The 17,790-nt window shown below is 33.9% G+C and overlaps 1 protein-coding gene across 4 annotated transcripts; it reads right to left on the reverse strand.

The window, feature by feature from the left end:
- Positions 1 to 290: 290 nt before the first annotated feature.
- Positions 291 to 16,125, reverse strand: LOC123532192 (interferon-inducible GTPase 1-like). Of its 4 annotated transcripts, none has more exons than XM_053517750.1 (2): positions 16,071 to 16,125; positions 291 to 9,836 (listed from the first exon to the last, which is right to left on the reverse strand). In XM_053517750.1, exon 2 carries the CDS (start codon positions 6,286 to 6,288, stop codon positions 2,809 to 2,811), a length of 3,480 nt encoding a protein of 1,159 aa, XP_053373725.1. In that variant the 5' UTR covers positions 6,289 to 9,836; positions 16,071 to 16,125; the 3' UTR covers positions 291 to 2,808. The 4 variants fall into 4 exon arrangements, with proteins under 4 accessions (XP_053373725.1, XP_045169496.2, XP_053373726.1 ...); XM_045313561.2 differs by having other exon boundaries at positions 15,949 to 16,085; XM_053517751.1 differs by having other exon boundaries at positions 5,167 to 9,836.
- Between the last annotated feature and the right edge of the window lie 1,665 nt (positions 16,126 to 17,790).

Here is a 17,790-nt window from a genome sequence, read left to right on the forward strand (position 1 = left end):
AACATATGAGTGATTGGCCGGAAAAACTACCTAGATTCTAACATATTAGCGATTGGCCGGAAAATCTATCAAACATATTAGATGGTTTTATTTTTCAACTCCCGGGACAGTGTGGATCAAAGCCTCGTTAGTGTTTGGTATTTATATCCTTGCAGTATATCGAGTTTGAAAACATCGTTGTCTTGCATAAGCAAACACATAGGGTCACTCCCCAAAAATATTTACATATATCGACAATGGCGACCCTTTGTAATACAGCTAAATGGGCTTTTAAAAGAAGTCACAGCTGCTTCTTTATAAACTTTAATTGTATATAGTTTTTAACACTTTATTTACAACAATTTGTCCGAGCAATAAACGTAACGGAACAAGTCTGTTCACGTCATATCATTCGTTCACTCGGTCGTCATCTTGTTTATATACGGGCCATTCCATGAGAAAACCTGTAAAGTGACAAAAAAGTCGAAATTGAGATTACTAAATATTCATGAAAAACATTCTTTTTCTTTCAAGTTAGCTATCTTCACTGTTTCAAAAGTTACAATGCTTTTAATTAAGTCATCAAAGGCATTTAAATTAAGAACGTCATGAAAAATACAAATATGAAGTCGTCGTGCATGACGTGTATTTTTCAAGTCATTTATGCAACAAATTCTGCGTGTCACTTACTAAGCATCGCGCATTTGAATATCTAAAAACAGTTAAAATGATTTTAATGAAAAATGATTTAACCGTACATTTTTTATTTCATCACAGGCTTTTTATCTATACACCTCTATGTTTTCCTGATACATGGTTGTTGTGGAATTTTCGTTGCCGTGACAACATCAACAAGTTATATTTTTTTGTAAAATATGGTAGAATTCGATTTGCCTTAGAGAGCTCTATTACAACATGCCTGTTTCAAATTTCTGTATGAACATAAGAAAAGCAATGATTTTCCAGTATTTCAAACTACTTATATTATACAATAATTATCATTATCATGTCACTAATACAGGTTTTCTCATGTAACGTTTCAATCGTTATGTTTTTCTTGGAAATATGATACATGATATATTCGTAGGTTATTAACTTCTATAAAACAAATACAAACACGTAATCATGCAACAAGCTACACACCTAATAGGAATACATACAGTGCATATATCAATAAAATGAAATTCTAAGACTGTGTATTCTACTTTGATATTATGTAGAAGATATTATATCATTTAAATAATTATATTTTTTCAATGCTTCCTTGTCATTTAAATTTCTTGAATTTTTTTTCCTATATTACTAGTATTAGCATTCTGGTTAATTTAACCTAGTTGAAAACTATCATGTTACAAAACATATATTTCCCTGAAAAGAAACTCCAAGGCAGTTCACTACAATATCGAGAATATTATATAATTTTGACAGTTCTATTTTCATACCGCTTGTTGGCTATATATTTTGAAATATGAATCTTCTAGACTACTGGCGTTTTGCTGTATTGAATAAATTCCACCTATTTGAAATTGTCATGTCACAAACAATATACCAATAGAAATAGCCACGCATGTCCCTAATACGAAAGTCTGAGGCAGAGTATGCATAAGTCCACTTTTATATTAATTTTGAGTAGAGAATTTTGTATAATTTTATTAATTCTTTTTATTCACAAGTTTTCATGTTCTTTATTATATACGCACTCTTGCAAAGTGAATTCCGTATTTTAATTACTTTCTCCTTTACAGTACTGAATTAATTCCACACAGTTGAAAATTATAATATGGTAGCACGAGTTTTCTGTGTCCGAACTTTGTCAGTGTATTATTATTATTTTTATTTTATTTATTTCAGTCTCTTCCATTTACAAACAATAAGTATATACAAATATACAACACAACATTAAAACATATGTAAATGGCCATTCAATTTTAGAATTATAAGAGACATATAAAACGGTAAAAAACAATACTACAAACATTAAAATCCACCAGATGACTTAAAACAGTACACACAATGTATTTATATGTATAAGCATGAGTGTGCTCGTGTGTGTAAATGCATGTGTGCTTGTGTGTGCTTTTTTTTGTGTGATTGTTTGTGCGTGCTTGCGTGTGTTGGTGAGTGTATATCCATTACTTAAAAAGTATACAGACAAGTGTGTGTGTGTGTGTGTGTGTGTGTGTGTGTCTTTTTTTTTGTGTGTGTGTGTGTGATTGTTTATGCGTGCTTGCGTGTGTTAGTGAGTGTATATCCATTACTTAAAAAGTATACAGACAAGTGTGTATGTGTGTGTGTGTGTGTGTGTGTGTGTGTGTGTGTGTGTGTGTGTGTGTGTGAATCTGATGAGATAAAATTACCTCAGAGTGTACTACTACACTAAGTGTGGAAGTCAAATCCATATTTAATAAAAACGTGACAGTCACATTCCATAAAATATTAAAACACCATTTATATAAACCGTACTCTACCAATGATACGTATTTATTATAACAGTTGGTACTAAAAACCATACTAATAGACATAGTTGGTACTAAAAACCATACTAATAGACATAGTTGGTACTAAAAACCATACTAATAGACAAAAGATAGATTTGTGAAGTTGGCACTAATCCTGCCTGGTTCACTGGTTCATGTTTAAAAGGATGTACTAAAAAAGTTAAAGTAAAAAGAATACTAAACAAAGTATTTAAGATAGTGGATAATACTTCAGATCAGATCTAGAGCAACATGGTTAATACCAACTTCCTAAATAACAATTTACCCTCATTCAGAAAGAGATTAAAACTAATCAAATTTAGTAGAAAAAAGACTGAAATTCTATGTAAAATTATTTACATAAGTACAATTTACGACGGTCTAGAATTTTACAACAAGTTTTGGCAACAGATCTTACTAACAATGGGTTTGTAAACAGATATTTCAGTTGTTCTTGTTCTGGCAAATTCTTGAAATTTTCATTGTTTTTAACAACATAACTGAAAAGAGACTCCCTTAAATCATTATACAAGGAACATTTCAAAATAACATGTTTTTCATCTTCCACAATATTAGGACAGAACGGGCAAATTCTATTTTCAACTTGTAAATTTTCATATCTACCACTCTCTATACGTATTGGTGCTACACCACATCGAAATTTACATAAGGCAGACATATGTTTTCTTGGCAGAATAATTTTACAATAATCTTCAACAATAAATTCAGATTTAAATGTACAGTATGTCCTTAATTTATTGTTGCCTTTACCACTATTACTAGTTATTCTATTAATACCATTAAACCAATCTTGAACATATTTTTCCATAATACATTTCTCAATGTTACCAACAACATTTGACTTACACACATAACTCATTATATTGAAAGTAATATTACACTCTTGGAATTTCTTTTTCACATAGTAAAACCAATTTTTGCACCGAACTTTAGAACTAGCCCAGACTGCAATCCGTTTATTAACTCTTGTCATTGCGGTGTTACACAGACGACACACAAAGCCCGCGACAGTTTTCCATTGACGGACCATTGTAGGAGTCCAGGCCATCTCCCCCGCAAGAGCCAAATTAGGAGTATACCTCCCTACTCCCAAATAGAACCGCATGGCTCTATTGTGAACAGCATCAATACAAGAAAATGACCTGTACCCCCAAATGGCCGAACCATAACTAATAACTGGCCACACTACAGTATCGTAGAGCTTTGTGAATACGTCATATGGAACCCCACCCATCACTTTACATTTGGCTATGACAAGTCCAAGAGCACGGCTTGCACTTTGTGCTACAGCTTTAACCATAACGTTTAAGTCCAGATGTTCATGCATTAATAATCCAAGGTACGTATATCTATCAACTATTTCAAGTGTATCATTACCACATGTAAAAACCTGATTAGTTCTTGAACAACTAGGTGGTCTAAAATGTATGATCTTACTTTTAGAGACATTAATGTTCATATCATTTAAATTGCACCAGTCACGTAACGCATTCAACAGCTTTTGCAGATCAGCAGCATTTTCTGCTAGTAATACAATGTCATCTGCATATAGTAAAATGCATAAAAGTTCATCACCAATCTTTACACCTATGTCTAAAGATTTAAGAAAAACAGCAAGATCATTAATGTACAAATTAAATAGTAAAGGCGATAAAATACACCCTTGTCTTAAGCCTGATTTAACATCAAACCATTCGGTAGAAAAACAATTTACCCTGATTGAAGCAGAAACTGTAGAGTATAGAGATTTTATAGCACTTAACATTTTTCCATTTATACCAGTATTACATAATCTATTCCATAATTTACTTCTATTTATAAAGTCGTAGGCCTTTCGGAAATCTATAAAAGCTGCAAAAGTTGATTGTTTTAATTTTTTCCTGGTATCTATTACATTATATAAAGATGAAGCTTGGTCTATTGTACTACGCTTTTTCCTAAATCCATTCTGTTCATCCACCAAAATTCCATTGCGTTCTACCCACTTATTCAACCTTTCATTTAAAACATAACAATATAACTTATACATTGCTGACGCAAGTGCTATTCCTCTATAAGACATAGGATCCCTAGGATCAGAAGCTGAAGATTTTGGAATTGGGTTTACAATACTTTTACCCCAAACCGTTGGTACAGTGCCATTACTAAAACAAGTATTAAAAAGTGCATGTAGAAATAAAATAGCAGTATCATTTTTCAAAACTTCACTTGGGATACCATCTATACCAACTGCTTTACCACGTTTTGCTTCATCTACCGCCTTTTTAACTTCAAGGATAGAAATATTATCATTGAAAGCATTAACATATGCATTATTATGGCTGTGCTCGTTGTCAAATTGGACAGCATCATCAGTATCAGGATTGTTATACAATAATTTAAAATCATTTTCCCACTTACATAAAACATCTTGTACATTAGTAGAAATAGAACCATCTTCGAGAACAACTTCCAATGGAATCTTTTTAGACTTAGTATAACAAACACCAATCTTACCAATGGACTTCCAAAATTTGTTACTATCAACATTACATTCTAACAGAAGTTCGTTTTGCATATTATACCAGTAAAAACGCTTAGATTTCTGCACTTCTCTATCAAAAATTTTGTGAGCTTGTACATAATCAGATTTGTATTTCTTTTTACTAGCAATACTTTTACAGCTAAGCCATATTTTTTTCTTTACACAAACATCCGACCATAAATCAGTCAATTTTTGAGACCACCAGGGCTTACCGGGTCTACGTTTCTTATTTTTGACACCGAAAGCAACGGTTTTAAAAGGAATCTTATCATACATATCCATTCTAATCAGTTCACACCAATTCTGATACACTCTGTCAACATTTTCTTGATTAGAAACATTAGATTCCAATGTATTTATCAAATCAGTGACATTATTTAACATAACTGAATCATTCAAAAAACCTGATGGTACATTGCTAACATCAAATTTATCAAAGGAACATTGTTTGTATGAATCAGCATCATCAGAATACAAATACACTTCAGAATTGTTATCAGATAATATATTCAGATTACAAAGTAACATAGAATGGTCTGGTATACTAGCCGCAGCTACAACATTTATACCTAAATCATTTATTATTTCTGTTGTTCTACAAACTTCAAAGTCTTGAAATTGGTGTAGATTATCTTGACTTACTAAAATGTAATCAACAACTGCTGAGCCATTTGTCGATACTGAAGTATAATCATTTCTGATATTGTTCCCCCCATTTAAAATACATAAATTTGTGTTAATTAGAAACTCTATAAAAATATCACCGTATGAATTTCGTTTAAAATCAATAACTTGACGCTCAGTGATAAAATCAACACCTGGTATAAAATCTTCCAAATCACCTACTCTGCTATTGAAATCTCCACAGATATAGATCAGGCCTTCTTTCTGAAAACGGTAAACGTCAGTTAGTAACTGATCAAAAAAGGAATGCACATCAAAATATCTTGAAGAGTTTTCTGGGGGGAGGTAACAAACACAGGGTAAGATAGTAAATTTATCAGTTTTATGAGTTAATTTTAGCCAAAGAATACCTTCATAAGCTTTCTCAAAAATACACACATCAAATAATTCACAGAGTTCATTTTTTATTAAAAAACCAACACCTCCCGAACCTGTTCTAGCGTTTTTATGTATATCAGCACGATTAAAACCAAACCAAGTGTAACCTTCTATATTTATAACATTATCTTTTAAAAGGTGAGTCTCAGCTAGACCTAAAATATCAACACTTTTCATAAAAACACTAAAAGCACGTAAATTAAAACTATCACTGTCTTTATTCATTGCCCATCCCCTAACGTTCCAAAACCCGATTGAAATCTAACGGCGTTGTGAATTGTTCCATTGCTTTTCATAACGTTTTCTGTAGCTACCATTCTGTTGACTGTTGCCATGTCTACTACCTCTACCTGAAAAATTAAAGGAGTCAGTTCTATTTGTCTGATCACCACGACTACCTGAAAAATTAACAGAGTCAGTTCTATTTCTTTGATCTCCACGGCTATGGAAATCATTATCACGGCTTCCACTACTGAAGCCTCTGTCACTATCACGGTTCCTGCGATGGTAGAAATCTCTTCCCCGGTTTCCCGCATCCTCCTGAGAATTAGACCTGTCATAGGAGCTATACCTAGATCTATCATGATCTGATGAGGACCGCACTACACGAGAACCGATCATTTTAACACCACTATTTTTCATTACGCCTAGAATAGTTCTAAAATTTTGTGCCATTTGCCTCTCAGCTTTTGTCTGGTCATGATTAATATAAATATTTTCGTATTTCTTATTTTTCACTAGATCCCTCTTTTTAGACATAACTTTCATCTTATCACTGTAACTTTTGAATTTTGCAATCACAACACCTGGTTTGCCTTCTATTTTAGACTCTTTTCTTTCAGCATTTTCACAAGTAACATTTACTTTAATACCATCTTTAATGAGAGAATCAACTTTAGATTTCACATCCTCCGATGAATGTTCCGGTAGGTCCCGTATCACAACGTTTAAACCAATACTGTTCTCCCCGCTCATGCCGACATCTGAATTTGAGAGACTGTCCAGTCTAGCGTTGATTTCCTCAAATTCCTCCGCAATGTCTTCTTTCAATGAACATTTAAAATCATCAACTTCCTTGTGAATCTTTTTAACTTCATTATTAATTCTCTTGTCCAATATTTGCGAAACTTTGTTGGAAATTTTGGCTTCAAGTCCTGATTCGAGTTTATCCATCCTTTCTGTCAAACAATTAAAGTACATGTGCATGTCTGAAGAAAGTTTACTTATTAATTGTTGAATGGTAGGATCTGTACTAACATGGACATCGGCATCTGTAACAACAACACTAGGTGGTTTTACAGGAGTATCAGTGTCCTTATTATACAGATTTCTTTTAGCTTTAGCCAATTGTCTTTTAGATATACGATCAGATTGATCAACTTCATCCACCGTCAAATTACGCGCCTTCTTTGAAGTAGACAGGATACCAGCTTCAGAATGATGCCGTTTGCGAGAAGTGTTTGTAGGATTGTCTACACGGGTAATAATCTGACTGCTCATTATTGAGTTTACATATTCTTGGGCATCTTCACTAACATCAATAACATCCGATATTGATTTACCTTTTGAGCCCATTGTTCAAACACAGTTTCACTCACTTTGACAATACAAAGTCTGAAAAATCATCAAAAAGTTCTCTTTTCTTGTGAAAAATGTCCAAAACAATCTTACACTGGCAGTTTTCTATAAAGTACAACCTGCCTTTGTCATTCCAAACTCAATAACCCTCTGTCAAATAGTCTTTACTGAACTTGCTTCCGGGTTTGAAAACCGGTGAACAGGTAGAAAAATCCCACTCCGTTGTCCCCACAAGAAAATGACACAAATACACTGTCTCTGGAACTCTCTCGGCTCACCTTTCCACACGTTTTCAAAAATATGACGTATAATGTTTCTTTATGCCGAGTAACTATCTTCAAAACCATTTAATTACTAATGACACATGATTCGAACCTTAAAACAAGTTTGAAATCACAAAGAAGTCTATAGCGTACCGCAAGATGCACAGACTATTGAATTATTCAAAAATTCTCACTCGGATAAAGTCACATCGGCATATGACTGGAAACAGTTAATTCAAAATTGGTTGTACCCAAAATGAGCTAAACTGCATGTACATAATATAATCAAGATACTTCATCCAGATATATAAGATGCGCATTGTCAAGTAGGATCTAACGTCATTCTATAGGTACATCACTTTGTTTTTGTTTTGTTTTTTCGTTTTCGTATTGCATGTATTTCGTGTTACGAAGTGTATTTCATTGCGAGACTTTCATTCCTTAGGCCGCGAATTCAGCAGTTTCATCGAGGCATTTCTCTATGTTTTTGCACATTTTAACATTTATGATAATGCTACCAGCTGGTTTTATTGTTTGAAATAGTCATTAGCCATGAATTTCGAGTAAAGATGTGTACATGTAGATCTTTGGCAGAGGTTTAGTCATGAGGTCATGTAATTCTACTGCTCGCTTAGCAGTTTCATCAAATAATTTTCAAAGTAAATATTTTGCATATTTTGTACCTTTGGTAATGTTCCCTGCGAACTACATTGTCTGGAACAGCCATAAAGCCATGAATTACGTCATGCATTTCTTTGCGAAACTTTCTGTCATTAACGCATGTATTTCTACAGCTCGTTCAGCAGTTTCATCAAGACATTCCTGTAAGTAATATGCACATTTTATGCCAAGAGCAATGTTGCCAACTACAGGTATGTAATTTGTCATATGAAACAGTGACTGCTTCAAGTTCTCATACATAGTTTTATCATGAGAGTACATCTTGGCGTCAACCGCTTCTTTATCATCTTCAGAAAGATCACACACTTCAACTCCAACGTTTAAGGATGCTGTATCGACTCTGAACTGTTCGCCGTAAAATTTTATTTCTCTTGATACAACACTAGATTCTGAGGGATTCTTAAACGAAGTATTTGCCATACTGGCGACAATTCCAGCAAAGGTAGATACCATTGGGATTCTTCGTTCAAGATGTTTCTTCTTCTCTTCAATAACCACCCTTGAGAGACATGCCAAGGAAAAAACTATAGCTTCTCGTTTCATCTCATTAGCCTCTTGAATTAATTTTGTCGTTAAAAGTCCAAAGTCATATGACTGTGTGTCGTAGTTGTCGATAAGAAAAATATCCTTCACGTCAAAACTTTTTAAGTTCGACGCCATGTCTTCTCTTATTTTTTTCAACAGGGCAGCTTCGTTATGTGTTTTCCGATGGGCTTGCTTGTCATTTCGAATATCGTTTTCTATCTTAGAGCGTACAAAATAAAACGGTTTATGACATTCGACCGCCTGCTGAGCCAGCCAGAGATCTTCATTCATAAACCTTGTATCGGTGATGATTATAAGCAAATCGTACTTTTCGAAGTCAACGTCCTTAAGATAGGTTGCTTGCGGAAATTTCTGAGTGCCCACTCCTGGCAGATCGTATAACCGGAACTGGTTATTACCAGGGTAAATGTAATCTTGAACCTCAGTAGTGCATTCTGTAACACCTACTCCCGCAGGTTTACGATCATCATCCTCCTCCTGATCATCATCTGCATCAACGTCCCTTATAGCATTGATAAAGGATGACTTTCCGGCTCCTGATCTCCCTGTTACGGCAACTTTGATGTGGACATCCTTCCATTCGTTTAAATTTGTCTGAAAGTGTTTTACTAGTCCTGGTATGCCTTCTTTATCGTAGTAAGATTTCCATTGTTTGACCTTATCCACGAATACAGAGTACTTGTTTCCAGCTCTATCTGCCATGGTCTGTAAAAAGTAAAACGATATTCACTGACAAATAATCATATGCCTGTACCAGTTATATAAGTATATGGGCAATATGTACACTTAACAATGTATACATGACAAGTTAAAGCTGCATACTATAGGCGATCAATTGACTGAAATATGAAGTATGAAAATATGTAAAAGTTAAACATTTACAAAATGGAGGACGGTTGTGGTAATAACTAAAAGTGACAAAAACTTATTTTCTTGGCGTATATGTATGCTCTCTTCATTTGCAAGCATTCCTGTTTATCTGGATATTTCTTAATGCTTTATTTTCTTTAAATATCATATCATATCATATCATATTATTATTATTATGGTTCTGAGCTGATAGATAGCGACATCGGTATGTCAGTAATTAGAAAATAATATAAAGCAGAACAATGTTTAGTGCCCCACTGTGTTCCTGTATTTGTTTGTTTTGTCCTTGTGTGTTTATTTTGTGTGTGTGTTCGTGTGTGCCTTTGGAAAGGCTCCGGTTTTGGAACGTGGCTTTCCTGGTTGGATATTCTTCCTTGTTTTAATACATTTAAACACGAGGTTATACGCCTGTGGAATAATCTGAGGAGGTCAAAGCCCACCTGTATGATTCTACATGACGTATTTATAACTGATTCGGAATGTGCAAATATGAAAATCAAAACATGGTTTCTGCGATGTATTTTATTTCTATTCTAACATGTCTTGGATGAAATATAAAAGCATAATTTCTTGGCGCATGTGTGACGTTAGACTAACTCTAGTCTGTGTTCTGACCCTATGTTTTGTTCAAAGGAGATAACTCCGGAGGCTATTCAAATTTTGTATAATTATGTCCCTTGTCTTCTCAAAACATAATCAGCCAAGACTGATGAAGTCAGAATTTTTTACAGAATTATTTTTTAGAAAAAGAAAGATTATCTAGTCGGTATCCAGACTACACTAACTCCTAGACTTTGGTAAAACTGTTTTACATTTTTATCGCTCCATATAGTGCACCGCGACAGTCTATATCCTATGTCTATTTGTATAATATGATAATTTTAACATCGTCACTCTAACATTTGTCTAATAGATTGGCTTTTGACTATACAAAATTAAAATAAACATCAAAAAAATTAAGAAAAAGATGTAGAAACATATATTATTAGTCTAGTAGCTGAAATGTGACGCTAAATTAATTATTAGGTCGGCGCGATATCAACTTACCGAGTTTTAATACGTATGTATTTAAAATTAACGCAAACGAGCTAGCGGAATAATTTATGAATGCGTACACATTTACGTGACGAGTGTGCAAACCAAGCGTAACACTGTTTCATATCTAAAGACATTAGACACTGCCTAGCATAACGTACGATTTTTTTCAGTTATAATCCCCGAATAGTATGATAAGGATACTAATTTGTACACCTTGTTATTCATACACTATACACTTTTTCTATTCTTACTTCAATCACTTATACACTGTGGGCATTCACACATGATCAAAATAATCTCTAAACCAAAGTTATATTTTGAAGAACATTATAGTAAATAAATAATCTCTATTGTGCGACTGTTATAGTACTAATAAACTTTGATAACGTGGCAGCTGACCCCAATACAACCAACACTGTTTATTTTCCAATACAGGTAAATCCAACGATTGCTTTACAATAGATATGTGACGGACTATCTTTGAACACCCCTATACTTATTGGACACAACTGCCACATTATCAAAGTTTAACTGGGTCAACAGTGTTGTTGTACTTATAAAATAGACTTGCCCGGTTTATAGGTTGGTCAGGGCTACGATATATATTGTATTCTGCCATCGAAATATTTCTATAAAAAGCTTTTTTCCTTTCCGTTTGGATCCGTCTATGTTTACAAACCTATTTTGGTAATCAATCAATAAACAACATTTTTAGACTCCAGTTTATTTTCAATTAAATTACAGACAATATATATTTCCTCAGAGCTTAAGATCTAACTACTTGAGAAAATATGTTTGGGTGTAACTATATGTATAGAAATACAATACTGTAGTCTCAGCGATAGCAAAACAGATAATGTTCAGCATAAATTAATTACTTCTGTTTATCCTACAGTATTGAGCCACAAGACTGCAAGCATTGGCCAAATAAATAATCCGTATTGTGCGACTCGCTATAACACGAGCGCAGATTGTATGTTTTATATGTTGACACATTAAATGTTTCTAATGTAAAAAATCTGCTTGAAATGAGTCAGTCCGAAATATCACAATTCAGGTATTGCGGGAAGTTTAAAGGCACTGGCCTCCAGATTGTTCGACAACAAAAAAGATTTGTTCAGATATCTGGAAATTAAAATGCAACATTTCTTAAAAATGCTTTGAAACTTAATTACTGACAAACTATATGTTATGGAAACACATGAAAATCAATTGTTTTTACTACAAGTACTTTTTATGATATAAATCGAAAAGCGTTTATTAGGATGAGGATATTACATGAGTGTCTTTTCATATTGAATTTATTAAACGAGTTGAATAAAATGAAAAAAAAAGAAGAGAGGCTTTTCTAATAATTTTATCAACTTCATTCAACGATTCGAATAAATTCAATCTTGGAAGACACAAATGTAATATTCTTTTTATCACCTGTCTTTTCGAGTTGAAACATCAAAATTTCTTCTTTCTTTACTTATTACAGAACAAGTAAATTCGACCAACGTCTCCGTCAACATCAAATAGATGACATTACATGAGTGTCTTTTCATATTGCATTTATTGAACGAGCTGAACATTTGCCGAGCATTTTATAAATTTTATTCAACGAGTTTAATAAATTCAATGTGGAAAGTCACAATTATAATATTCTTTTTATCACATGTTAGCTTTTCCTGTCGAAACAACAAAAATTCTACTTTCTTAAATTAGGAAAAGCTACGATATAAACAGTCTATTTGACCAACGTCTCCTTTCCTATAAACGACGTCGACGTCACAGCTTTATTACACTGAGTGTATTATCATCTTTAAGTAATGGCTTTATTACACTCTCGCGACGTCAAACATGTGATAAAGCTTTTTATTATACCTCACATAAATGTTCAGTGCAAATTTCCCATTAGTTTAACTTGTATAATATAATCATATTCCCCAGTGATTCTATATCTCATTTGCAAACATATTATTTTCAATTTCTGCGCATGTGATATTACTTTTCTCATATCTCCAGTTAAGAGATTGATACTTTCGCATTGATTAAAAGACTGAGACGATAAATTTTCTTATATATACTTTAGGATTTAATTACTTTTTCTTGTAATCATGCATGTTTGAACCCGGTCGATTTTTCTTTTTTTTTTTAATGATATGAATGTGCCAAAAATTTCGAAAACAACTTTTTCTCTAACTATCACCATCAATTTTGAAATGATCTAACTAAGAAAATGAGTGATCACACTTATATGTTTCGTTTAGAAATAAAACAGTTATCATCGTTTTTCGACTGACTGTTACTGCTGTCGATTTCAGCATTGACGCAATGTTGAAATATGCGCATAAATATAGGGGTCAGCGATACGTAAGCGTCTAGACTAAATCTATCAAATCTATATTATATATCTTGCGGTGAACATTGTTTATATCATCCTCTCAGGAATGCAATATTTATATAATAACACTAGTGTATTATCAAATTTATGTAATTGTTTTATTTCATCCAACTAAATCCTCCACAGCGGTAATTGTAACGACAGCGGGAAAATTATTGCCGCGGCGGTCCGGGTTCGAATCCCGACGCGATCATCCTTTTTTCTTTATTTGGTATTTCTTAAAATAGTTAAGAAACAAAACTCATGTAATTCTAATGTTCATAATAAGACCAAACTTCAGTTTGAAAGAAAGATCATTTTAGCCAAAATCTGGAGGTCAGTGCGAAAATGCGATCAAAATTTTGATTCTCCTATAGGTTAAATTCCAATTATGAAAACTTTCGTGAGGTACACTCTTTTCAAATCAGCCCAGACCGTGCAAAACTACCTTACCAAATTTCTACAGTACTGTAGAAAAGCATAGCATTAATATGATATACTTTCAATCGAAATTTCTTCTTTCTTAACCTTTACCCTGCTAAATTTTTATAATGGACTAGTCCATCATTCAATTTGGGCAATACCATTTATTATTCAAAGGGGTGTTTAGTGAAAATTTACTGACTGAATAGCGAACAGTGCAGACCATAATCAGACTGCACGGATGTGCAGGCGGATCTTGGTCTGAACTGGTCGCAAAGGCAATATCACTTGCCGCCAGCAGGCTAAAGGTTAACCTATTATATACAATGTCAGTTCTACCCGCATATTCTATATTTGATTTATCCCGTGATATTTGTGATTAAAAAGGCATGTCGCGATGATAGCCAAAAGTCGATATAGACTTGCTCTATTCAGAAGAAATAAAATATTAAATAGAATATAGCTGAAGAATATATCGTGGTCTAGGAGCTAGTCTAAAGGTAAACTTATAAACCCAGCATGATAATATTACAGTACCTGTCAGCATTTACAAGACAGCACAGCCAAGCGTAAATATTCAGAAACTTTGTGTTTTTCCCCCTGTGTTTGCAACGATAAAGCAGAAACTATGCTACAATCAAGTTTTTAATTCAAATGTATAAAAGGTGAATTAAAGATTAATGGTTGGGGTTTGTATTAAATTGATTATTCAGAGCTACAAATAGGAAATGTACCTGCAGGTAAAGATAGAGAAATATATCTACTTATATCTGCAGGTTCTTTTGGAAGTTTATACCTGCAGACAGAAATTAAGCCTTACTTAAATTTGAGCCGCACCATGAGAAAACTAACATAGTGCATTTGCGAACATTCTGGATCCAGACCAGCCTATACGTACCGAAATATACATGTAGGTTCAATTTTATACCAGGAGATAAATTTATAGTACAAAATACAAGAAATACCTACAGGCATAAAAGCTAATTTATACCTGCAAGTACAATTCAAAGATATACCTGCAAATATATTTTGTACCTGAATGTACAGGCTCCTTTCCTACTTATACTTTATTATAGTGTAGCATTTTACTATTGACCCAGATTGTACGCCATACAATTTACTGTACATTCAGCCTTCTGCATGTAATAATGATTAAATGACGCCCAATTGTTCAGTTTATTAGTACCTGCGTTTTGCATTAACTGTATCAATCAAATAGATGGCAAGGGCACAAATCTGTCTATTCATCCATATACAAAAATAATCATAATTATGTTGGAACCTCACAGACCATTTTGTTTTCATATCAAATCTGTGATACATCAACACGTGGAGAAAAATAACACGAGACTTTTTGAACAATTACATGACGTGAAACAAGGTATAATATATTATTTATGTGTTTGGATCAGTACAGCAAACAATATAAGCTATGAACATCTATTTATCTGCCTGAATGGTTACTATTTTAATACTGCACACATTTTGTAAGTTATTTTTAAGCCTTATCGTGTTAGACACGATTGCTTCTGCCTTTGCGACCAGTGTTGACTGCACGTCTGTGCAGTCTGATCAGGATCTGCACTGTCCGCCATTCAGTCAGTATATTTTTGGTAAGCGTCCCTTTCAACAGTTAATGGTACTGTCCAAATTGAAAGATTGACAAGTTCACTATAGAAATAAAGCAGGGCAATGGTTAAGCTTCTAAAATAGCACGTTTTTATGTGATTGGCCAAACCATACCATTTGTAATGTATACATAAATGTGCATGTGAATATATCAAATGATTTCAGTTATCTTAATGAAGTTGGCAAATATATATCCAAACAAAAGGTGAACAAAATATATTGTTTTTTGTTTTTGTTTTTTTTTTAATGTCGAGGAAACTTAGTTTTTATTGAGTGTTTTAAATCTTTTTTTTTGAGAAAGCAGTACACGCACACGTATCATAAGCTTTTCCCGATCTTAATGCTATTGGAATGTCGGAAAGAAGGCACACAAAAACATCGCAAAGTATGTTCTAACATCTGCCGTTACTATAACTGTTCTGACCTTAACATAAAACAATTAGGTTAATAGTGCGTCTAAAAATAAAAATATCTCACTAATTGCAATATTACCTGGTTATCATCAAAAGTTTTCCTTTTCCGATTATAACTATTTTAACATTTAACACTTTTAACAAAACAAACAAAACCAAAGCTAAGGTTTACTAGGAAATTACAGATAAAATGATACTCACTGGCGTGTAATCCTGTTGTATCTACAACTGTGTGGAAGGTAGAACGCGTTGAATATCTCAAATGCTTTTTGTGATAAATGTCTATCTGTTTGTTACGGTGTTCCGTTTGGACAATCGTAACTTTTTATTGAATACTAAACCGCGATGCACCATGGTACGATGACGAAAACGCGATGGCGCGATGGCACGATGATGAAACAACGATGGTACGATGATGAAAACGCGATGGCACGATGATGAAATCGCAGTGGTGCGATGGTGAAATGTCGATGTAATATCGCGTTTTTATCATCGTACCATCGCGTTTTCACCATCGCACCATCGTGCCATCGCGTTTTCATCATCGTACCATCGTGTCATCGCATTTTCACCATCGATCCATCGCGTTTTCACCATCGTGCAATCGCGTTATCATCGTCGTACCACCGTGGTTTCACCATCGTACCATCGCGTTTTCACCATCGTACGATCGCGTTTTTTTTTGTATTTTTGTCAACAATTGGTTAATGTTTCTCAATGTATTTTGTGAGAAGAAATTTACCATTTAGATTCTGCTGTTTTGCAAAATGTTGTACAAAATGTTCAGTGCTCAGTTCATTAAAACTGTAAAATCTTCAAGGGCACGCCCTTTGTATTTTATGTGTGCATGAAAGTAAATAAAAAAACTGGGTGTAATAGTCACATGGTATTATTCAAACTCAGCTTATTCTTGTTAGGATGTAGAAGTAGTGCAATGTGAAAATGAGATTGTATCAAGCCTGTATTTTACTGAAACATATGTACCATTGCGCATGACCTCCGGAAGGCGATGGTACGTTGGTGAAAACGCGATGGTACAATGGTGATGACGCGATTGTACGATGGTAAAGACGCGATGGTACAATGGTGATGACGCGATTGTACGATGGTGAAAACGCGATGGTACAATGGTGATAACGCGATTGTACGATGGTGAAAACGCGGTGGTACGATGATACGATGGTGAAAACGCGATGGTACGATGATGAAAACGCTAAATTACATCGACATTTCACCATCGTACCATCGCACCATCGCGATTTCATCATCTTGCCATCGCGTTTTCACCATCGTCTCATCGTTAATTCATCATCGTGCCATCACGTTTTCGTCATCGTACCATCGTGCATCGCGGTTTAGGACTCAGTAAAATATGACGATTGTCCAAACGGAACACTGTAGTTTGTTCAATTGTTACGTTAAGCTTTTGAAAAAAATGTATTATGTATGTCAAGCTGATGAAATTACAGTGGGTCAAATATGTCGAATAGTTAGAAACAAAGTTTGAAAAATGCTCTATGAACCACTTTATTCGTATATCGTTTTCGTAAACTCTTCATCCAGATTTAATACGGTAGTAGAATCAGTTGACTTTTTTTTTCTTAAGCAGTGTCAGTTTTATATCCAGTAGGATATTTTCCCATAGTAAAAATCAGTCAAAACCACAAGCTCGAAAGAAAAAATGACAATTAAGTATTTAAATTTTCTTTTCCTGCTTTACGTCTGCTATTTGAAAGTTAATTTCCAAATTTAGACTTCAGTACAGCAAACATGTGTTGTATAAAGACTGATCATATGACACAAAGTACGGACCGATGATTTGTGTATGTTATTGAAATAACGACAATACAGTGAAATATCTCTCCCTCATGTTATTGAAATAACAACAATACAGTGAAACATCGATCGCTCATGTTATTGA

Source organism: Mercenaria mercenaria, chromosome 11 (assembly GCF_021730395.1).
Source record: "Mercenaria mercenaria strain notata chromosome 11, MADL_Memer_1, whole genome shotgun sequence".
NCBI classification, from domain to species: domain Eukaryota; kingdom Metazoa; phylum Mollusca; class Bivalvia; order Venerida; family Veneridae; genus Mercenaria; species Mercenaria mercenaria.

Coding starts and splice junctions, on each gene's coding strand:
- LOC123532192 (XM_053517750.1), bottom strand. CDS start 6,288: ATGAATAAAGACAGTGATAGTTTTAATTTACGTGCTTTTAGTGTTTTT.